Source organism: Cervus elaphus, chromosome 12, assembly GCF_910594005.1.
Source record: "Cervus elaphus chromosome 12, mCerEla1.1, whole genome shotgun sequence".
In the NCBI taxonomy this organism is placed as follows: Eukaryota; Metazoa; Chordata; class Mammalia; order Artiodactyla; family Cervidae; genus Cervus; species Cervus elaphus.
This window is the reverse complement of record NC_057826.1, coordinates 48,076,627-48,100,352: the sequence shown is the minus strand read 5'-3', so window position 1 is coordinate 48,100,352 and position 23,726 is coordinate 48,076,627. Positions and strand designations below refer to the sequence as shown.

General features: G+C 34.8%; 1 protein-coding gene across 11 annotated transcripts in view; it reads right to left on the bottom strand.

Annotated features, from left to right (window-relative positions):
• TCF12 (transcription factor 12) overlaps nucleotides 1-23,726 on the bottom strand; it is a 391,020-nt gene that overhangs the window by 15,394 nt on the left and 351,900 nt on the right. For 5 of the 11 annotated variants that reach the window (XM_043921192.1, XM_043921189.1, XM_043921190.1 and 2 more), the window contains 6 exons: nucleotides 23,516-23,594; nucleotides 15,954-16,027; nucleotides 14,881-14,952; nucleotides 13,923-14,129; nucleotides 5,478-5,592; nucleotides 4,256-4,418 (listed from right to left, as the gene is read on the bottom strand). In XM_043921192.1, coding sequence (XP_043777127.1) covers nucleotides 4,256-4,418; nucleotides 5,478-5,592; nucleotides 13,923-14,129; nucleotides 14,881-14,952; nucleotides 15,954-16,027; nucleotides 23,516-23,594 — 710 coding nt within the window. The remainder of the gene's footprint in view (nucleotides 1-4,255; nucleotides 4,419-5,477; nucleotides 5,593-13,922; nucleotides 14,130-14,880; nucleotides 14,953-15,953; nucleotides 16,028-23,515; nucleotides 23,595-23,726) is intronic. The other 6 variants (XM_043921194.1, XM_043921193.1, XM_043921201.1 and 3 more) reach the window with 3 other exon arrangements.

Below are 23,726 nucleotides of genomic sequence, written 5' to 3'. Positions count from 1 at the left end.
TAGAAACAGTGGAAACAGTGGCTAACTTTAATTTTTTGGGCTCCAAAATCACTGCAGATGGTGATTGCAGCCATGAAACTAAAAGGCGCTTACTCCTTGGAAGGAAAGATATCACCAACCTGGACATCATATTAAGAAGCAGAGACATTACTTTGTCAACAAAGGTCCCTCGAGTCAAGGCTATGATTTTTCCAGTAGTCATGTATGGATATGAGAGTTGGACTGTAAAGAAAGCTGAGCACTGAAGAATGGATGCTTTTGAACTGTGGTGTTGGAGAAGACTCTTGGCAGTCCCTTGGACTGCAAGGAGATCCAGCCAGTTCATCCTAAAGGAGATCAGTCCTGGGTGTTCATTGGAAGGACTGATGTTGAAGCTGAAACTCCAATATTTTGGCCACCTGATGCGAAGAGATGACTCATTTGAAAAGACCCTGACGCTGGGAAGGATTGAGGGCAGGAGGAGAAGGGGATGACAGAGGATGAAATGGTTAGATGGCATCACTGACTCAATGGACATGAGTTCTGGTAAACTCTGGGAGTTGGTGATGGACAGGGGGGCCTGGAGTGCTGTGGATCATGGGGTCACAAAGAGTCAGATAAGACTGAGCGACTGAACTGAACTGAACCGATACAGCCTCTAAAAACCAAGCTGCAGATTTTGCAGCAAAAGACTACATGTGCTGTATGATTCCATTTACAGGAGCTTCTAGAAAAGACCTAACGTAAGGGAAAGCAGATCAATGTCTGCCAGAGGATGACAGAAGATGACTGATTATAAATGGGTATGAGGAAACTTTCTGGGCTGGCAGAAATATTCTACATTATTAATATCTAGATATATATTAATATCTATGGTATTTATGTATAACCATATACATTTACCAAAGGACAAAAATTGTATACTTAAAATTGATGTATTTTACTATATTTTGAATTAAACCTCAATAAAGCTACCTAAAAGCAAAAAAAAACAAAAAGAAAAAAAGATGTTGCAGAAAATACTCATGGATAGATGAAAAGGTTAAAAATACATTATTAAATTTAAAAAGCTGAAATTATAAAACTTATATCCAGTTTATTTCCTATTTAAACTGTATTTATGGAAAAAAGATATTTCTTGAAAAGTAAACAGCGGTTAATTTGAGTGGTTTTTTTTGTGTTTTCTTGGTGTGCTTTTCTATAATTTTCAAATTTCTGTAATGAAAATGGACTAATTAGTTGGAAAAATATTGAGAAAAATGCTCTGGAATAACTTCTAGAAAATTCTATTTATATTCAACATTTCAGGAATAAATTACTGGGTAGAGTCTCTTAGAATCTGGAAAATCTGTGCACAAAGAATTGATGTTCCACCTCCTCTCTAATGCCTTGAGTACTTTAATAAAGAACAAGTAGACAACAGATTTTTACTCCTAATTGTCAAGAAATAGGTAAAAGTATTCTTTTGATAATAGAGAATCACTAGCTCGCTGACTTCAAAGGAAGCTTTCCAGATTATCTAACCCAAAGGTTTCCAAATGTGGCCACTCATCAGCATCTTTAGGAGTTCTTCTACAGTCTTCAAAGGTCCCACTGCTGGGGATGCTTGGGCAGTGAGCTTGGGTCAGAAATGAACCTGCATTTCTAAAATGTTACACAAGTCTGCGGTGCAGGGTTGAGAACCACTGCAACATCAGTGACCTCCCTAGTGACTGCTAATTAGTTGTAGAGTAGAGAAAAGAACCCAGGTAGTGCTTCATAAGAAAACCAAGAACACGTATATAAAATTATCATCATCATAAATTATTATAGTACCTTTAGTGATGCTTACAGCATGGGAGATAGTATGAAAAGAGCTTTATATGTATAATTTTCAGTTTATTCCCACAAGAATCCTAAATAGAAAACTTCTTTTAAGATGGAACCAAACCTCAGGAAGTTTTACTAACCTTCCATGGTCATTTGACAAAATGTAGTGAAGCCATGATTCAAATCCAGGTTAGCCTTATTTTGTCCAAAGCCATGTTTTAAATTTACTATATAAACTATCAAATATAGTTCTTGCTAACCCATTATACTGCATTCTCAATTTCTGATGACCTATAACAGAGCTCAGCAAACTGGCCCGAGAGTCAGCTACCTGTTTTTGTAAATAAAATTTTATTGGAAGAGCCATGCCCATCCGTTATGTATTTGGCTGCTTTCATGCAACAATGGTAATGTTCAATAGTTGCAACAGAGACTGCATGACCCATAAAGACTAAAATATTTACTATCTGGCCCTTCATACAGGAAGTTTGCTGACCTGTATGATGAAAGGATGAATGATGAGGAGAGGTATAAATTATTCCCCTAAAGTTCTATTTGAATCATGAAACTGAAAGAATTGAGATGCCTCAAAGGAGTGGCCTCAGGATTCCCTGACCCAGTTTTGTCTTCTTCATGCCCTTGCACAACTGAATACAATGCATATTAAAATGATAGAATTATTTTAAAAAATAGGTAGTATTAGGTTGTAAGATTTAATTTTCCCCAAGAGAAACGTTAAAAGTATTGAAAATAGTGAGACTGTCAAATATAAAAGGACAACTTTTAAATATATGAATGACAGAAAGGACCATGCTGGTTTTTTGTTTTTTAATTTATTTTTTAATTTTTTTGGCTGTGCTGGGTCTTTGTTGCTGGGCAGGCTTTTCTATAGCGGTGGCAATAAAGGCTACTCTAGTTGCAGTACACGGGCTTCTCATTGCAGTGGCTTTTCTTGGCACATGGGCTTAGTTGTTCTACAGCATGTGGGATCTTCCCAGGTCAGGGATCGAACCCATGTTTCCGGCAATGAAAGGTGGATTCTTTATGGCTGAGCCACTAGGGAAGCCCTATGCTGGTTCTTTTAGTTAACCTAGCATACTTACTGAAATTTCCTTTGTACCATACTTTAACACAAAGAACAATTAAATTTTTTTACTTCTTTGGCTGTGTCAGGCCTTAGTTGCAGCATGTGGGCTTAGCTGCTTTGCAGCATATGGGATCTTAGTTTCCCAACCAGAGATCAGACCCACACCCCCTGTACTGGAAGGCAGATTCTTAAGCACTGAACCAAGAGGGAAGTCCCAAAGAACAAAGTTTTAAATATAAATAGACGTGATATATACCTATTACTGATAAATAGATATATACCAAGAAATAGAATGTACCACGTGCATGAGTGCTCAGCTGTGTCTGATTCTTTTGTGACCCCATAGACTGCAGCCCACTAGGTTCTTCTGTCCATGGGATTTCCCAGGCAAGAATACTGGAGTGGGTAGCCATTTCCTCCTCCAGGGAATCTTCTGACCCAGGAACTGAACCTTTGTCTCCTGCATTGGCAGGCGGATTCTTTACCCCTGAGCCACCAGAGGAAAAAAAAAAAAAGACTAGGAGGAGGATGTATCACAAATAAATTATCTCTTTTCATGTGGAACTAAAAGAGAAATCTGATGGAAGAATTTAGAAATCATTCAAAACTAATCTCATTATGTGTCAATATCCATATTTCAAAGCAGTCAAGTCCAGTTTCTAGAACTTCTTGCCCAACAACAGTACATGTAGAGTACTTCCTTTTCCATACTCTTTTCAAATTATTGTTTAAAACATGAGTTCACAAATTTCTTTTATAAAGAGCCAGGCAGTAAATATTTTCAACTTTGTGGGCCATCTCTCAGATCTACTCAAATCTGCCACTGCACTATGAGAACAGCCACAGACAATATGTAAATAAATGGTGCATGGCAGTGTTCTAACAAACCTTTATTTATAAAAACAGGCAATAAACTACATTTGGCCCAGGGGCCATAGTTTGCCAATCGCAGGTTTAAATCATAGATGAGGTCTTAACTTAAAATAATATACTTACTTAACAATATATAACATAATTTATTATATATTAATAATATACTTAATATACTTAAAATTAATATATTCACATAATTATTGACAGATTGCATCTACCTACACTTGTGGAATTTAACTTGTTTTAGCTATTTCGTTCTCTAGTGGTCATACAGACTGTAAGCACTGAGGGGAGAAAAGTAATTCTTTTTTACAGGCAGACCCTAAAATATTGTTGGAAACATGGAAAGCAAACTTAGAATCAAGCTTCACATGTCTCCTGTTTAGGGATGCTGTGAGGATTAAATGAGATGACAGACATAAAAGGCCCAACACAGTATCTAGAACACAGCTGACACTTTTCACCCATGACAAGTGAGTGAAATATGACCTGGATGGTAACAAATACCTTGTTCTGCCTCTAGATGAAACTTTGATATCTTTTTGGGAGGATTCATCATCTGATTTCATGTCATCTGATGAAGGAGGTTCATGAAGGTTTTCATCTTTCTCTTTATTTTCAGTCTTGATTTCTGTTGGAACAACAGTTCCAGATTGACTTTGCAAGCCACCTAACAAAGAGGCAAAGAACAAAATAAACATCCAGACTCATCTGTGAATTAGAATTAACACAGTAAAAAGCTTTCTTGATGGCAAATATCCTTAGTTGTTTTAGAGCAATGATGGATATCTGAAGATGTAAAAGAGTAAGCTACTCAGAGTTGCAAAGAGCATGTCCACAAACTTTAGAAAAAAATGCTTTCTAAAGCATCTGTATTAAAATAAACAAACAAACAAGGTTGACTCTGATGGTGAGTCCAATGCTCACTTTCAGGTACCATTTAAAAATTAAACAAGGTATGAGAAACATTATGCATTTTAGAAACTAACTTGTAAGATGCTGCCAAGGTAAAGGAAATAAGCTTTAACATTTTCCTGGACAAACACAATAAAACAGGTATCATGGTTAAATATAATTGGGAAAACTTTACTTTGATCGTCTTTTATTACCTATATATTTGTACTTATTTATAAGGTCTACTATAACATTGGCCGCAGTTTGCTTTTTACACGAATTATCTGTCTCTCCAACTAAATTATAATCTTCTAAACAACAGCTACTGACATTCAGAACTCTAAATATACCCAGAAATATCTTTCTCACTGCCTCTAGGGACCATGAAGACTCAGCCACGAGGGGAAGTGATTTAAAAAGAGACAGGACAGGGTCTTCCCTATTGGTGCAGAGGTTAAGACTCTGTGCCTCCACTGCAGGGGGTGTGGGTTCAATCCCTGGTTGGAGAACTAAGATCCCGCACGCCTTGCAGTGCGGCCAAAAAAGGGGGAAAAAAAAAAAAAGAACAGAAGCTAAGAGGATGACCAGTAAACACTGAACAACAGTTTGCACAGGGTTCCATCCACCAATAAACATCTATAACTGGATCAGCTAAACCGATCAAAGTACTGAACCCTAAATATCTACCCTGCACATTCATGCAGTAGTACCATTGTCTGGAATTCTCCTAAGATGACTTTTGATTAACAGATATCAATTTGACCGTGAAAAAGGCGACAGAGCTCCAAATGATACCTCTGTCTGCACTACTGCTGAAAACCAACAATACGGTTACCTCTATAATTTTCCTGTGTTTTATGGTTCAAGTCTGTGCTTGAAGCAGTGACCGTACTAGACAGGACTGAATGATTGCCATTGAGACTGACAGAGTCTTCTCGATGAGTTCCAACCTAAAGTAAACAAACAAACAAAAAAGTTCATGGGGCAGTAACTGTTCAAATTCTTTCACTGGGTTTAAGAGAGAAAACAGTATCATTTATCTAAATTTAGCAATTGTTTTTGGATGCTACTTTTCTGGTTTTTGAACTGTAAAAGACAGTAGCAGTACTGTTTCTGAGCAAAAATATTTTTAAAAAAATACTTAAAAAAATTTTAACTTTCAAAGTTTATATTCCACAGAGGGTTGCTATGAGAAGCAAATGAGCTAACAGAGATAAAGCACTCTATAGGCTATGTGCTACGCTTAGTCACTCAGTCATGCCTGACTCTTTGAGAGAGCACAGCATATTATAAGCTCTATTCTGTATCAGTCAATCTGAAAACCTATTCTACATATTACTTAAATATGTTAAGCTATCCATGAATTTGTATTTCTTCTCAAAAAAAATTAAAAGAGCAACAAAAGCAATATAAAATTAAAGTAATTTAGTAAGTTGTACATTTCCAGGAACCAAAATTGCCATTTATTTTTATTCTCAGTTTTAATCAGATTTAGACAAGTCAGAGTTAACTTAAACTGAGAAGGTATGGCATACAATTTTAGCTAATGCAGTATTTTTAGAAAAACTGTTACAAATGAAGCTTTTTATTAGAACAATAGCAGATGAGTCAACTAGAAGATTAAGCCTTTACTTAAATAGATTTATTGCCTGGAGTTATACATGAGAACCACTGTTTTTTTCAACAAATCCTTCAATCCCAGTAAAACACCATGCTTTGAATCCCTCTTGAGTAATTAATATAGCTTTTATCTTTCATGACTTTGTATGGATTTTACCCTAATATAAATACCCCTAAGCAAGTTTATCCTCTGGTTTCCTGTGAGCCAAACAAAAGAAACAAAAGTTTCAGGCAATGCAGGCTATTGGTAGTGGATCTGATCAGAACATACCAGGTCTTCCACTTTACTTTTGAAGAAATGTCTGTCCTCTGCCTTTATTCTTGCCTTTAATGTAGTTAAACAATCAACAATAATAACAAAAACCATTTAATGTATTCCACAGCTACTTTTAAAATTATTTGAAGATTAGGTGTGTCACTACTCCCCTGGATGATCAAGCATTGACTATATCCTTTTTCTAAACCACACAAATTCATCACTCATTAGAATCATAAAATCTTAAAGCTGGGAAGGGACCACAGAAAACAAAGTAACCTTCTACACCCTTACCATTTAGGAAATCTTCCCTTATCCCTTAACCTTTACATCTACACTGAACTTCAACATACCACCAATAAAAAATCTTGGGAAAAATCTGAAGAACTAAACCTAACAACAAGTGAAGTAGACTGTGAAAATTACTTTCAAGAGAGGAAATTATTTTTTAAAAAGTTTATGATATCCTATATCTAGGGAATCCTAGTCATGTTTATTCTTAACACATAGGTTGCTTTCTTGCATGATTTGAGGGAAACGTTGGTTCAAAATTCCTTTTTATAAAAATAGGCATGATATAAATACAACACATAGCTAAAAATTCTTTGGGAACTTAGGAGCCTCAGCCTATTTTAAAGATAATGTATTACTAGAGTAATTTTTTACTGGCTGAGGAAGTCATTGCAGGATAAAACAAAAGCTAAAAGACTCTATGTTTGTATTTATAATGTGGACTTAAAACTTCCTATGATCTTTGGTAATATGTGCTAATTTTGCTCTTCTATAGTATTTTGAGCTATTATACCAAGTATTTAAAAAAATAGGCTTTTAAAATTTAAACTAAGTATATTTACTATGTATTTTATCTGTGAAACCTATTTTAGAGCTTCAGAAGACAATACCACTGAACAAACTGAATTTCACTGAGTGGTAAGTGATGATACATCTGTGAAATTCTTATTTTTTTTACTTTGTTAGTATGAATAATTCTTTGATTTTCTGAATCTCAACTAATAAAAATGTTCTATCACCTCCTTTCTGATCAAAGGCTTGGCAGACAAAGGATCATTATCTAAACAATAAACCTTAGGGATTTTGCTTTTCCCTGAAGGAAAATCAGAAAGGTTACTCAGTTTGTTTTGGGGTATAAAATGCCAGTGAATATCTTTGTCTCTGTGGAATACTACAAACTATTCTCTCACAACAACCTTGAAAAAATTGAACCTTTAAAAAATGGTCTCAGACTAGCAAAAACTTTAAGTCTGGAGTTTTTCATATTAATGAAGTTAGCAGGAACTTTTTGTTTGTTACTTGATCCCCCTTACAAATGGGCCTCATATATTTTCTGGAGAACTTGACTTGCACAGTTCTTACAGTTTTCTTTAACCAATGCTCATCCTGGCTCCCATGTCCTCCCTTTAATCTGCAGCTACGCATTCAAATGGCTCTGTCCACACACGCAACAGGTGTATAAACAGTTCTTTGTCTGAGCTCAGAATCTGTGGGGCCAGCCAGAAAGGACCTTGTTTAATTGTTCATCTCGTTAGCATACAGCTGACAGGCTGCTTCTCTTGGGGAACTAGCAGGGGAAGGAAAACTTCTAGGCCTGCTATGCTCTAAATCTCGATTATTATGAAGAGCTCCATTTCAGAATAAAAGGCCCATTCCATTAAATGACGTCATCTTACATTCTGAACCTTTACAATTTATGTATGGCCTTATTTTTGTGGGAGCATCCGACAAAGGACTTGTTTTCATTTAATTTGGCCAATGGCTTCAACACCCACAATGGAAAGATGTTAAATCTCATTAGTTGATGAATAAGAGGTCTTGTGAATTAAGGGACAGACTGAAAAATATTCAGCATGAACTCCTCTCTGATTCTGAATTCTATCCTAATAATTTGTTCAATTTGTACTATTCACTGAATACTAGTGATTTAACTTAAATCACTATCAATCTACGGACTAACTAAAGGATCTCTAAGTACTGTATGTATTTTGTTTTACCTGAAGAGGGTTTTATGCTAAAACTTGGAAGAATTCTTTTTGTTATGGTTCCTTTCGAATAATATTTCCGTAAATATATAAGCTGTCTGATTTTCAAGCTTAAAAGTTGACATTTAAACAATTCTGAGTTTAAAAAAATGGCATCAAAATGCTTTAAAAGCACTATAATGTGTTCTTAATGAAAATAAAAAAAAATTTAAGTTGCCCATTTAGTAAAGAATTGGTTAGAAAAAGTACAGTTAAAAACCAAACTCTTTTAGTTTAGCTGAAACCTACACAATTTCTACTGTATATAAACCTTTACTAATTAAATTACTGTTCAAACATATGGCTAAAATAATTCCAAATTTACTCTGATATGTGACAAAAAGTGCTTAAAATCGTGAATAAAAATATTACTCTATTTGTTAGTCTTTAATAACAATCTTAAATCTTTTAAAACTAGGAAAAATATAGTTTAATTGCTTTAGGATTTAGAAATCAGATATGATTTATATTTTAAAATAATTATGTAAGGTAGCTGTAAGTTCTACAGTTGAACATTATTTGCTTTCATACAAGACACACATTTCTAACTACAGCTTAAGCAACAAAAAACTCAAGCAATACAAAAAAAAAAGACATGCCAGAGTTAAATTTCCTTAGGACTTATAACAAAATCAAAAGACCTCATGGGTGTAATTTCATCTGGTATCATAAATACGGAACTTTTAAAGATTTGCATCAAGCTTCCATTAATATAAAGCTTCTAATCCAACTTAGTTTGAAGTTGAAATCATGGTCTGAACAATAACTGGGTACTTTGTCTTAAAGATAAAAGAGCTATTACAGAGCTATCTCATTGGGCCTTGGTATTTTAAATATTACAGCCATAAACAGATGTGATGTACAATAACTTTATATTGTTGAAACCTCTTTGCAATGCCTAAATGAAATCAATGAGTCTCTTTCCTTTTCAGTTTTCCACTTATTAACATTATTTCTTCCAGTCAGCAGTTTATTCCAAGAGTTCATTCTTACACTAAGTAAATGAGAGCAAAACTATAGTCTGTCCAGTGGTCACATTTCAGTAGTTCTAAAAATCCTGATTTTGTGTTTTAAATGATTCAATCACATTCTAATAACAGTGTCTGATAAAGCCTTAATTTTATATTTGGATTAAGAGGATATGGAGAAACTGTCAAAAATACTGAAAGGGAGTAAGAAATTAAGTAAATGAAAATATGAAAATGTTAACCCTATTCAAAAGTAAGAGGAAATGTTAAAAATAGGGCAGACTGGCTACACTAATTATATAAGAAGGAATAGGAATTATCCACTTACTAGTTTTTTTTTTCTGATATAATAATCTTCAGGAAATTTAATTTTTGTGTATATTGATACTTAAAATATGTTATTTCTGTGGTTGGAATCTCTTTTAATCCTAACCTTTTGTGCTAGTCAAGTTTGTTCATTTAAAAGAAACAAACGATCAGGGGGCTTCTCTGGTGGCTCAGCGGTAAAGAATCCACCTGCCAATGCAGGACACAAGTTTGATCCCTGATCCAGGAAGAACCCACATGCCGTGGAGCAACTAAGGCTGTGTGTCACAAGTACTGCGCTTTGGAGCCTGAGAGCTGCAACTACTAAAGCTCTTCTGATATTGACTCCTATTAATATTTTTGGCAGGTGGTAGTCTTATCTTTGTGTGAAATAAAAAATAGTAATAAAAATAGTAATTATTTCATCTATGAAAGACAGATGTATCTACAAATCATTACTAAAAGCTGCAGATGATCTTACTGGCATACTTTTGTTATAACTGAAAATAATGTCAGGAAAGGTTCTCAGCAACAAAGCTACTTCTTTGATCAAGGAGACTGTTTGGTTAACCTGCCCATGTAGAATTCATACCACTAGTAATCTTGGAAGCACCTGAAGGTTGAGAGCAGGACTTTCTGTATTACTTTTATCCTGCCACTGAGTCCTCTTCTTCCACTCTCAGTGAATTCTGGCTCACCTCAAATATTCCAACTACTTCACAAAACTCCCAAACTACTGACTGAAATGAAACATAAAAAAAGCTATAGGTGCCAAGAAAAAGAAAAAAACAAACAAAAACCTGCTAATTCTCACTTCCTACATTGGGAAGCTAATTTATGTTCTAAACTAGAGATTGGCAAAGTATGTCTGTGGTCCAAATCTGGTCCTGTTTTTTTTTTTAAAAAACTAATAAAGGAGGCCCTTTCTATAAATAAAGCTTTATTAAAGCACAGACAAACCCATTTGTTTCTGTAACACCTATGGATGCTTTCATGTTATTGAATCAGAGTTAAGTAACTGTGATACAGAGCATATATCCTGCAAAGCTGAAAATATTTACTATCTGACCTTTTACAGAAAAAGTTTCTGGCTCTTATTGTTTATAATGCTAGGCGAGAAAGTAACATATTCAAAACCTGGAATTAAAATGGTGACCTCTAGTAAATGCCTATGAGAACAAAAATCCATTTCATCAAAAATTTTACTTGCATGTTCTATGGAGTTCCTAGAAAGGTTTAGCAGACTAGTTCTACTCTCTACAGAAAAATAAATGGAATGATGAAAATTAAATATTGAGGGAAGTTGACTTTATAGATTCTAAATGGTGATATAGAATTGCTGATAAACTGCTATTTCTGCAGTTACTTTGTAATTGTGGCCATGTAAACCTCCATTTTTAGGGGTCTAAGAAATATTAATTTAGGTTAATACAGAGGAAAAGTATCTTTGCGACCCCATGGACTACAGCCCACCAGGCTCCTCTGTCCATGGAATTCTCCAGGCAAGAACACTGGAGTGGGTAGCCATGCCCTTCTTCAGGTAATCTTCCTGACCCAGGGATCGAATCCAGGTCTCTTGCACTACAGGCAGATTCTTAACCGTCTGAGTCACCAGGGAAGCCCCCAAAATACTAATTTATGTTAATACAGAGGAAAAATACACAAACTACCAGAAAGTTAAGCAAGATAAAAAAAGAAGTGTTTCCAGAATGTAAAATTGTGTCATTTCTTAGTCATGAACAGTTAGAATACATGAAGGTGAGATACATACAGGCAGGAGATTAACTCTTGGAGATGGCTGGGAATAGTTACAACAATATGTCCTCCAAATCACACACTCTCTCAGAACATGAAAAAAGCTGTCAGCATGCAAACAAGGCTCCTGGTAGTACTGATGGAAGCCCTCAGACATGAATAACAGCCACCAGGATAAATTTTCCTCAACAATATGCCTGACACTTAGCTGGGACAGTCTGACTGACTGTGATTTTAATTTCATTCTATCCTTTGGTCGTTTGCTGAAACTGAGAAATGAGTATTCACAGCTAAAAAGTTCATTTCAGAAGGATGGGAATTTAATACTGACTCACTTGACACTGTCAGATTTTGTCAGTTAATAATATTTGAGGGTAAGCCTGGCAGAAACATCTGCATCTCCCTCTCATTAGTGATTACATCTGGATGGGGTGGATATAGCAGATCTTGGCAGATTTTCCCCAGCTCTGTGTCCTCTAAGAAGGTTATAAAAACTGAAAGAAGACCTTGATAGATAAACTAAGTGATAGCTTGGGCTTAGTTGCTGCAGCACTGGTGCTACTTCTCAGACTACATTAGACTCACCTCATGTTTCAGAACTCTTTTTTTTCTAGATTACCTTCAGTTTTTTTTCCTTTGTAAAGAATATCTCTGGCAACTCTGAAACAGGCAGCATATTCCTAGTGGATATAATGGAAGCTACTTTCTTAATTACAAGTTTCAGGGCAATATATAATGAAACAATTTTTCCCTCTATAAGTCCTTTTAAAGTGTGCTAGGTTTTTATATGGCTTTGGAAGACTGGATTTTGAAAAATTTCTTTTCCAACTTGTATCCAAAGTTGATAAAAACAACCTCCCAAAGACAGAAGTTCCATTTCATACAAACTCTACATTCATTTAAGAGGATCCAGAGACATATCAAATATTGTAGCAGATAAACTGAAGTAGGAGCAGTGAGCTATTAACAATGAAGAATTAAAAATGATTAAGAGGTGAGGACTAAGAATTGCACATATTGCAATTGAGACAAACTTAGGATTCCAAGACACTGATTTGTAAGTCCTTCTTCCAAATAAGGATAGATGGTATTTCAGCAAAGTAACAATTTATATTTACAACAAATGCTATCTTATTATAATATTAAAATTATTTTGCTACTATCACTAGTGGTGATAAAAATACTGCTTAAATTTCTATGAATTCAGTAATTTATAAATGTTTTTGCAATTATTAGTTTATTAACAGCAACAAAAGTTAATTTTAAAAAAGCCTAAATTTTAAGATCTTCTGATATTAGAAAACAAAAACACAGTTGTTAAGACATGCAGGCATCTAATGTCACCCATATTGCTGAAAACATTGTTCTTAGGAAACCAGGCAGCCTTGTTTGATGTTTACTTCAGCAGCTCCAGAATGAATATAAATGGCTCCCTGACATGTGAATGTAAAAATCTGGAACCAATCCTATTTTACAGAACACAAGACTTCAGCATTTGGGGCATCTAATTATTTCAATGATAGCTGAGTTTTAGCCTTGATCACATGGCTTATAGTCAGAAATCTGTTTCATAGAAGAATATTTCACAGCATGCAATGAATCTTAAGAACCATGACATAAACATGCAAACACATGGTTTCAATTAAATAGCAGGTTCAAAAAAAAGCTTCATTACTTTAAAACATAATTTATATAAAAAATAATGTAAGCCATTCAACACACAATTTTCGATGTGCACGGCTGCAGAATGTTACTTTTCCCTACTTTAAAGAATTACCAGGCTTTAAAAAAGATGGATTGAATGATTTTAGTCTCTTCAGGAGTTAATCTAAAACTGTTTCCTTTCATTGTCACTTAAATTACAGCCATTCTCAAAACTACCTCACATTCTTTTCTTCATTTGGGAATAAAACTTAAATTTGGACCTGTACAAATACTGTTGTGTTCGTTCCATTGAAGGCTAGTTCCAATGATAATAAACAGTTTTTCTGGACCAGAACCCCTGAAAATCAGTCTTGTTTTCTTGCTTTTGCTATTAAGACTTTCTACACATTGTTTCAAGGCAAAAAAATGTTCCATCAATTATTATACATCTGGAAAAAAAATTCAAGTTTAAGCTAATATGATCTCTGTATAAAGTTTCTGCTTTTTGCACATGATCATAGCAGGATTTTAAGGTCAAATGCTCAGCCAATGACCCTGTCCAAAACAGTAAAAGAAATTCTTAAAAACCACTCTACCTTGTTTATAAGAAGGGCCCTCTCCCTAAAGATTTCACGAAAAACATTTAGGAAAATAGGCTTCAGGGGTTATTTCAAAAAGCATGAGCACTATTTTACCATTGAAGCAGATCGACTGCTTGTAACAAGGCTTGATCCACCGTAGTTTGAATTGAGGCTTCCAATTGGTGCATTATGTGATGGTCCCAATAAACTGTGTATATCACTGTGACCAGCAGGCAAACTGGTAGAAGGTCCCACGGCATGGTTCCTCAGCACATGGATAGCATCATCCAGTCTGTCCAGACGGTCCTCCATCCGAGACTGCTGCAGGGATTGAAGAAGACACGGAGGTTACTGCTTTTATCTGCTGCACGCATTAAACTGCTATGATTTCTACTTTGGGATTTATAGAAGACAGCAAGTGAATATGCAACATCAAGTAGCTTCAAAAGAAACTACCTGTACTATAAATAAACAATCAAAGAAAGGATATTTGTAAACTATGCTAAATTACCAAAGCTTCAGAAGCAAACCACTGCTTCATAAAAATCTATTTATCAATCTAGCATGAGGTTATTTCTTTTAGTGTCTACAAAAGCTGAAGGCTACTCTACGGTATCTGGCATTCAATTATCATTGATAAAAAAGATAACCTGTCTTTTAACATCGAAAAGAAGGCAACTTGGGGAAGGGTCCTCAAATCCATCATATTTAAGTTGTAATTTTGTTTTAAGTGAATATTTAATACCTATCTGAAATGGTGACCACATCCAAATGTGCTCTTTTCACAAAACTGATGAAATGATATCTGTCTGCGGATATACACATGCCCCATACACAAACATATTAGAATTTAAAAAACCAAAAGCACATGCCAGTAGAGCTCTTTTAAAAAGAATCATACTCATATATGAGAACAAAGGCCTATTCTTACATATTGTTACAAAAACAAAAATAGTCATTGTTTGGTTTTAAAAGACTCTGGAGTCTGCACAGGCTTGAAGATTTTAAATGGATAATAGGAACTATAATTAATTGAAACACAAAAAAAGGCACCATCTAAAAGAAATAGTACCTCACAGACATCCTTTAAGAAGGACATTGCATCTTGCAAATGCTCGTGAAGTTGCTGCTCAACTCGATTTTTCTGGCAAAGTCAAGACAGAACAGGAGGCAAAGCACAGGTTAAGATTAACTCCAAAAGAGATGAGGAAATAGCTGATGTGCATGTCAGCATAACATGTTAGTAAAGTTAACGCGGAGACCTGCAAGATCTACTTTGTATTAAGGTATGAGAAGGCTGGGATTTAACAGCAAAGTTATAATGTTAGCATCTAAATAGCACACATTGCTTATATTTGCTTAAATGTGAGAAGAAAACTTTCCTTTAATTTAAAATGTTCTGTTAGTCACAGAAAAAGAACTTTTCTATTTGCAACCTGGAATTATTGAATAGCATGATTTAGCATTCCATCAAGTCATCCTTAGTTTGTTTTTATAATGCTTCGTAATTCTGTGGTAAGCATAGAAAGGCAACAGTAGTTAACATCCTACCACAAATTCTTCATGCTCAATACCTAGACAGGCTCCTTTATTCTACTGCCTTGTTTATCTATGTTTTTGCATATATCAATACAATTTACATTTTTTTTTATAAAAAGAGAACATGGAAAACAATACTCTGCATGACAAAAATAACTGATGTTGCATTTGAAACTTTTAATAGAAATGTAACCAACTATACACAGTATCATATGAGAAAGAGTAAAATAGAACCATTTTGCATTGCTGAACTAATTTTCTCTTACTTGGTCTCTGGGTTTTTTCCCCTTTAAATTTTCTTTACATATAAACATAAAATTACAGTAAAATTAAATCCTAGATCTGTCAAAGAAACAAGAATCCCATAACACTATTTTAAAACCAGCTGTCCTAAAACCAATGTCCCAAAGAACAGATGGCAAAAGGCACACCCAATGTGTCTCATATTGTTCAGCTAAACCAGGCCATTTGTCAGCAAAGAATTCGTGTGTAATGCTATCCTACTGTTTTTTCATTGTTACTCAAGATTTTCTGGGGGAAAAAAAAACAAAACAACTCCATACTATTAGATGAAATAGATCTTGTATGTTTCTCAGAGGCTCTTACCAGGGAGTGGAGTGAGTTTTCATAGCTTGGGGATGAAGGAGCTTGACCTCCAGGTCTGGGCCACTGACTGGTACCTGTTGAAACAAAACCCCAAAGCACCCACACACCTTGGTTAACTCAGTGATCTTGATAATGTTCTGAAGGAAAGGGCAAAGATACACTATTGCTAGGTGTGTACAAATTTATGTGAAAATTTTTGTTTAGTCTTCAGCATGGTATTGGCTACTGATAAGCCCAACACATTAAAATTTTTTTCGTTATTAAAATAATTGAGGGAGTTGAGGGAAAAAACTGTAACATGTAACTACTTTTAAACTTACATGTTCTTCACACTTTGTCCGCATGCACATGAATCTTGAGAAAATGTACTTAAAATATATATAATTTAAATTCTGCCCTTCCATCATATTTTATAATCTTTATGATAATGCTATTAATGACTTACATTAATATTCATCTGATTCTCTACATCATAATTTGCTTAGACATCATTACCTCACTGCTGGACACTTTGGTTACTTTCATTTGGCTATTATGAATAGTAATTGAGTATCACTATATTATGAATGATAAAAAAATACTGTGTTTTCCTTCTGGGGAACATGTCTAAGGATAAATAGCATTTCTAAGTTAAAAGGTATGAACATATTTATGATCCTTAATTCGTAAGGTCAAAACTACTTTCTAAAGGGTTATACTAACTTGTGCCTTTAGTAATGCACAAATGCACCAATTTCAAATGACCGCAAATACATTTAGGTTTATTTGCTAAAAATTTTCCCAACATAATTTACACCAAAACATATCATTTAAGTTGGAAAATATTATCATGAAAATTTTGTTAAACATTTATTCTTCAACTTTAGAAAAGCAGCAATAGTATTAAAAAAGGATACAAAAAGAAAGGATACAAGTTCAGAACAGAAAGAATAAAAAAAAAAACACAAGAAAAAAAAAAGACTAATTTATGTACTGGGGAGAATGCAGTGCTTTAAAAAAGAAAAAGACAAAACAACTGATCGAAAATCTTTACTATTTCATAACTGCATTTGAAAATAAGTTATTTACAGAAAATAATGAAGACCATTCAGTTAAATACATAGTATTGTTTTTAACCAAAGCTTCAGTGACAAACTGAATTATATTAGAAATCTAAAGTTAGAAAAGTTGAATGTTTACTTAATTTGTCTCATTTATAGCTAAATGAAATTTTAAACTATGTTCCACCATAGCTTGTTGTTTTAGGTTAATTTGCCACATTTAGGAAACTAAAAACTTAAGGTAAATTAGAACTATTATAGTTCACTTTAGCTGAACAACCTAGTATTTGTATTTCTATTAATCATTTATATTAAGTTGAAAAGATGGATACATAAGATTCCTAATAACTTGATTATATTTTATAATTATATGGATATTACTGATTATACAAAAACTTTTAAATACTAAAATTATAAGAAAAATATATGCTATATATACTTCATCGACTAACAATTTTTTTTACTTGGAAGCAAATTACAAATTATTCTGTCCATTAAAGGTGACCTGCTAGACATACAAATATAATCATAATTTAACTACACAAATTATGGAAAATCTAAAATTGCTCATTGAAACAGAAAGCATGTGGGCTAATTTTACACTTAGCAAGTAGAATTTAGCAATCAGAAAAATCCAGTAACTGACTACATGAAGAATTCATATAAAAAGAACCAGGAACTTTCTTGGTGGTCCAGTGGTTAAGAATCCACCTTTTCAGGCTGGGGATGCAGGCTCGATCCCTGGTCAGGGAAATAAGACCCCATATGCGGCGGGGCAGCTCAGGCCCAACTGCCCCAAGTAGAGAAGGCAGTGCACCCCAACCACTAAGCCTGTGTGCTTTAGAGCCTGTGCTCCACAGCAAGAGAGGCCGGAGTGAGCACTGCAGCTAGAGAAAGTCCTCTTGCCACATCAAAGAGCCAGCGGAGCCAAAGAAAAAGATTTTTTAAATAAAATAACACTTTACCACTGATTTCAGTATATCAGCTCAAGTTCAGTTCAGTTACTCAGTCGTGTATGACTCTTTGTGACCCCATGGACTGCAGCACGCCAGGCCTCCCTGTCCATTACCAACTCCCAAAGCTTGCTCAAACTCATGTCCATCGAGTTGGTGATGCTTTCCAAAACTAATGTAGGATTGTGAATTTTTACATGGATAAGAGGTTAATCATAATCTATTTTTAAAAAGAACTGAAATTATTTTTAAAAGAGTTTCCCTTAATGTTTACTATATATATATGTGTGTGTGTGTGTATATATATATATATGTATATATATATATATATTTAAGAAGTGACCTCAAGACCTTTTTTTTAAAAAAGATTTATCTGTTTATTTTTGACTGCACTGGGTCTCTGTTGCTGTGTGCAGGCTTTCTCTAGTTATGGTGAGCAGGAGCTACTCTACATTGTGGTGCACAGGATTCTCAACATGTGGTTTCTCTTGTTATAGAGCATGGGCTCTGTAGTTGTGACACACGGGCTTACAGCCTGTGGGATCTCCCCAGACCAGGGATCAAAACTGTGTCTGCTGCTTTAGCAGGTGGATTCTTAACCACTAGACCACCAGGAAAGCCCTATAATAGTTTATTTTCAATCATTTTGCTCCATTTTGCCCAACATCCTTGGGTGATCAGCCTGTGATAGGATATTTAATCTGTGTGGATCATTAATGCAAGTTTTATGTTTAAATACTCAGAACACATTTGCTTTGCAAAACAGGCAATTTTTGTGGTTCTTTGGTACCTTAGTATTGAGGAATGAGATGTGTGCACAGAGTTACTCAGGTAAGAAATCACCTATATTCACTATTTTTTGATAGTGACATGAAGTATCTATGCTATGATCTACTTCAAAATGTAATTTATTAAACTGGAAAAAGATACACATACTCAAACCTTTTTTTTTAAATTATTATAGATTAGGCTGCCCCACTTGAGACGAACCTGATTAAAGTAGAATACTAACATGGTTAAATCATCTGTATCTGTTTGAATTTTATACAAATGCCAAGCTGTATTTCATGAACTGAGCTCTTTAAAGCTCAGTCATTTCAAAAATTCATGCTATTGGTCACAAAGGGGATGGCTGGATAGTTAAGATAGGCTGCGTTAGTTCAACAAAGGCCATCCTATGTCTGGTAAAGCAGAGCATGGAAGTTTAATGGATACTGAGAATCAGTGGACCTGCATTCTGGTTGATCTGTACTATCAATTAATTTAGAATACTCACCATAAAATAGGTACTCAGTTTTTTTTTAGTTTTTGTTTTTAATCTGCCTTTACAAGACCAATGAGGTCAAAGATACGAACACACAGGCTTTGTGAGTCTAAAAGATCTTTCTGACAATGAAATATTATTACTATTTCTTCCTGATGAAGAAACCAATCATGTAACCAATGATGAAAAAAGACACACAGTCTTTTGTAATTCTGGCCCACTGATGGCTTATTAGTTACAGATAAGAACTGTGGGGTTGTGAAAGGAATTCAAGTTCTAGACAGAGACCATAATGCTACAGAATACTTTTGATACTAGACAGATCTGGATCACTGTCTTTTTTAAAAACTACTGAATGAATAAAATATACAGATCCATTTAGAATATTTTGATATCATTATCTTTGGTTTATAATCACCAGCTATACCACTGTTATACAAATAATGGTAAAACAAATGTGCAAAGGGCAAAAACCTATGGGGTTTCCCAGAGAATAGGTTATTTCCTCCCTTCCTTCCCTGTCACATGATACCTGGTTGTAAACATATGTAGAGGTTTTGGGCTTATACATTCTTCTACTAGATAAGGGCAAGCTTTCAACTGTTTATATAGTTAACAGATTTTGTAACTGTCCTGGGCTTTGCCCTGAGCTTTATATTAATGACCATCCCCAAAAGTTAGCTGTTATCCAAGGATTATAATAAACTTATTACTTAGCATTGAAATTTACTATTTCCAGAAAACAAGTTAGCTGACAAGGATAAGAGAATCGAATTATCTGGCTAGAAAACCTGGAAAGGTTTTCTTTCTGTGATCACTAAATCTAAAATTCACCTAGTATTCCTGATCTGTTTTTGCTCTGACTGGGATTTAGTAATACACCACCCTAATAAAACTGGTTAATAAATTTAGAGAATAGATAACATCATTTTGTGTGGCTGAGAGAAATTCTTAGGACTATTTACCATGCATTTTCTTATTTTGTTAGTTGTTTCTCTTTGTACTCTCACCCTAAACTCAAACTTTCATGATACACTCCAACCTTAGAAAAGGTTCACCACTCCTCAGTGTAGCACTGAATGCTCTGCTTTCTGCAGTCTGGCCCCAGCCAACCTTCCCATTCGAGGGGAAGCTCTTCACATGTGAAGAGCTCATGATCAGTCATCTCAATGACTCTGAATGAACAGGTCATACACTTTCCACATCTTGACCTCTGTCATACTCTTCTTTTAAACTCAGAAAGTTCTTTCTCCTTTACACTCTCTTCATGAAATGTATCTGGAGAACTGTAGTTTAGAGTGAATTCTGATAGTTCAAGAGTAAATTCTGATGGTTCTATTTTCATGTGTTTATCTCTTATTTTCTCAACTGAACTGAAAACTTGAAGTCAGATTAACTGCTTTAACAACAGGCACAATGACAGATGACAAAAATAAATATCTCATTGATGAAATGAGTCCAAACTGAGGAATCTTCCCTATCTCCCCCACATCCTCTTTGCTTTTATTGCGGATGTTCCAAAGACTGCTACTGAGTGCTGCAGTTATTATACTTTTATTCACTGATATTCCAGAATTAGGTAAAGAACGGTTTTGTCTGCTTTCCAAGTTTCTTTAGTAAACATATTCTCTTAACTGAAATACTCATATCTTCTTTCAAATGACAACTGTATTAGACACAGCCATACTTCTCTTCTACCTTGCTGCTAGAGCAGATTTTGTTCAGAAGGTGGCGGGGTGTCTATCCTTTCCTACTGTGAACCTGCAAAGAGTAATTAATTCTATTCTTAGTTCTTGGGATAAATCCTAACAACTAAGACAAATATGGTGGTCTCATTTCTGTTAAGTAACTGTTAGGCCCAGTCCTGATCAATGAATCATGAGAGAAAACCTGTTGAAGAGGCTTTCAGAAAAAGATTCTGAAAAGACATTTAATAGATGGTCCTTTTTCTTATAGGAGACATGGTTATGTCTACATGTGGTACCTTTAACTGCTATCTTGCCACCAGCTTGAGAAAGAATTTCAAAGAAATAGAGCAGGAGTCCAGACTGGTCCAGGAACTTGCCCTGCTATGGGCTTTATACAAGATATCCCAAATCTCCTTACTGTGTAATCCACTCCAGACAAGAGTTTGTCTTTCTTTCAGCCTGAAGTATCTTAACTAAAATATTATAATAATCTTAGACATTTTTTCCTCATAAGCATTTTCTATTATTACTATTACTGAACATGAGCAGGATTTAAACAAGAATGATGAATGCCTTAGAAACTGCCTGTGCTGTAACTATTCTTACATGGTCTGTGTTGAGTTGGACTGATGAACAAGCGTAAGAAACAAGCCCAGTGTAGAGAGCAAACAGGGTGGGATGTTTTACTCTCAACAATGGGCCACTGCAACACAAGGTACAGAATAATTTGCACATATTATACAGGAGCTCGGGTTTGCTCTATCTTACTCATTTTTCCTTCAACTGTGAAAACTTTATTACACAGTGCTTTCCCTTTTTCCTCCTCCCTTTCCACGTCTGCCCCATCAATCCGGGATATGTGTGTATATGTGGTTATAAGAAGAAAACACTAGATACAGGAGATGAGACAAAGATGCACCTGTATAAAATCAGTCTTTGATTTGCCACTTCAACAGGAATATATAAAAATATTTTTCTCTGAGTATGACAACTGAGTTGAAAAAGAAATCTATTATTACCTTTACTACATAATCCAACAGTTCACAGATTTTCATTTATCAGCTGAATTAAAGGCAGAAAAAGGATACCATTTATTAAACATCAAATAAAAATGAAGGAGGAAATGTGAGATTTTACTTTGGACCATTATTTTTTGAAAAATGTCTAAGTCTCTGATTGCTCATTTTTCTGATATTCCTTCACAGATGCTGAGCATCTCTGCTGCCTGTCTTCCCAACCAATGTTCATGAAAACTAAAGGACACTTCTATAGCTATCTTACTGGGCAGAGGAGAAGAGGCAGTAGGAGCATACAGTAAGGGCCAACATAGCTACCCGAGATGAAAAAGTGGAATGGGCTGTGGCAAAAATGACACTGATAACTTCAGTAAAACTCTGCCAAGATGGTGAATATGGTTAAAGTTACATCATTGTTCCTGTAATTTCATCCCTCTGTTAAACAACAACTCTAAGTCAATGGGTCTTTCATAGTCCTGTCTATACGGGGAACAGCTGTTCTACTTTTACTAGACAGCTGAAGCCACGGTGTCTGAGAAAGTGGCAGAACCACTAATAGCTGAAAGCAGCTGCCAGCAGTTCATCATTTCCACACTGGAATGCTTCTTAGCAGAGTCACAAGGCTAAATCACAGCGCACAGGTGATAGCCAGAGCCCTGATATATCAATGAGTCCTGAATTTCAGAAATCCTGAACAATGCAAAAAGGCTTGACAGCAACAACAATGCCACATGGCCTGAACTAGTGACCTGATCAGGAATACAGAATTGTTTCTGAGGTCAACTGTTGGAGGAAAATGGCAATTTTTACCCAGTTGTCTAACGTCTTTTCCTTAGAATGAATACATTTCTTCTTCAGCATGGTTTTTCTCCAAACAATGCTCAGGAAAATATATTTCAAGTTTTATAGCTTAATAAATGCAAGCATTTCCCTGTAATTTTATTTCTAATAAATTGAAAAATTCCTATTTACATGAATAACAATTGTATCTCAACAAATTTATACTGTAGGTTACTATCTGGAACTTGTTAAAGCTGCTGTTAAAAAAAAAAGGAAAACACAACACAAGACTGAACATTTATTTAACTCTACTAACAATATTCACCCACATTCACGAGTTGTTTCCTTCAGCAAAAAAAAAACAACAAAGAAAAACACCTCCAATATTCCCAAGAATTTATATACATATATAGGAAATACTAACTCGGTGGACTTAAAAATAAGGAAGAAAGAAGTCATATGTACGTCTAAATAGATTATTTTATTTTCTATGCTAGCTTATCAAATTTTTAAATTTATCTCCTTCTCTATATTTTACTTTCATCTCAATTGCCTAACCTTATTTTTTATCCTGTTGCAATAATTTAATTATTGCAAATTATTTTAAGAACCAAAGGAGATACGAACAAATAAGTCAAATAGCAAATATTTCAACATTCTCCAAAATGAACTCAGGAGAAGACTCTGTTTACATGCTGTCTCAAAACAAATGATTTTTTTTGTGTGTGAGTCTTTACTATATTTTATTGAAAAATAAACTTCAAATATTTTCAAGTAGCCTCACATATGTTATCAAGTAGTTAGATAAAACAAAAGCTTACCTGTGAGAGGTGAGGGTGATCCAACTGGTGTTGATGGATTTGATGGAAAACTACTGCTGGTGTGGTCAGGAGAATAAATCTAACCAGAAAACAAAGACAAACACATCAATATGTGACAAAAGCAAAAATATAAATCCACTGGCATGGAGATATTTTTGTAGTCTAAGCTGCCACCCTTAAGACTCATGAGTGAGAAACTATTTAATAAATT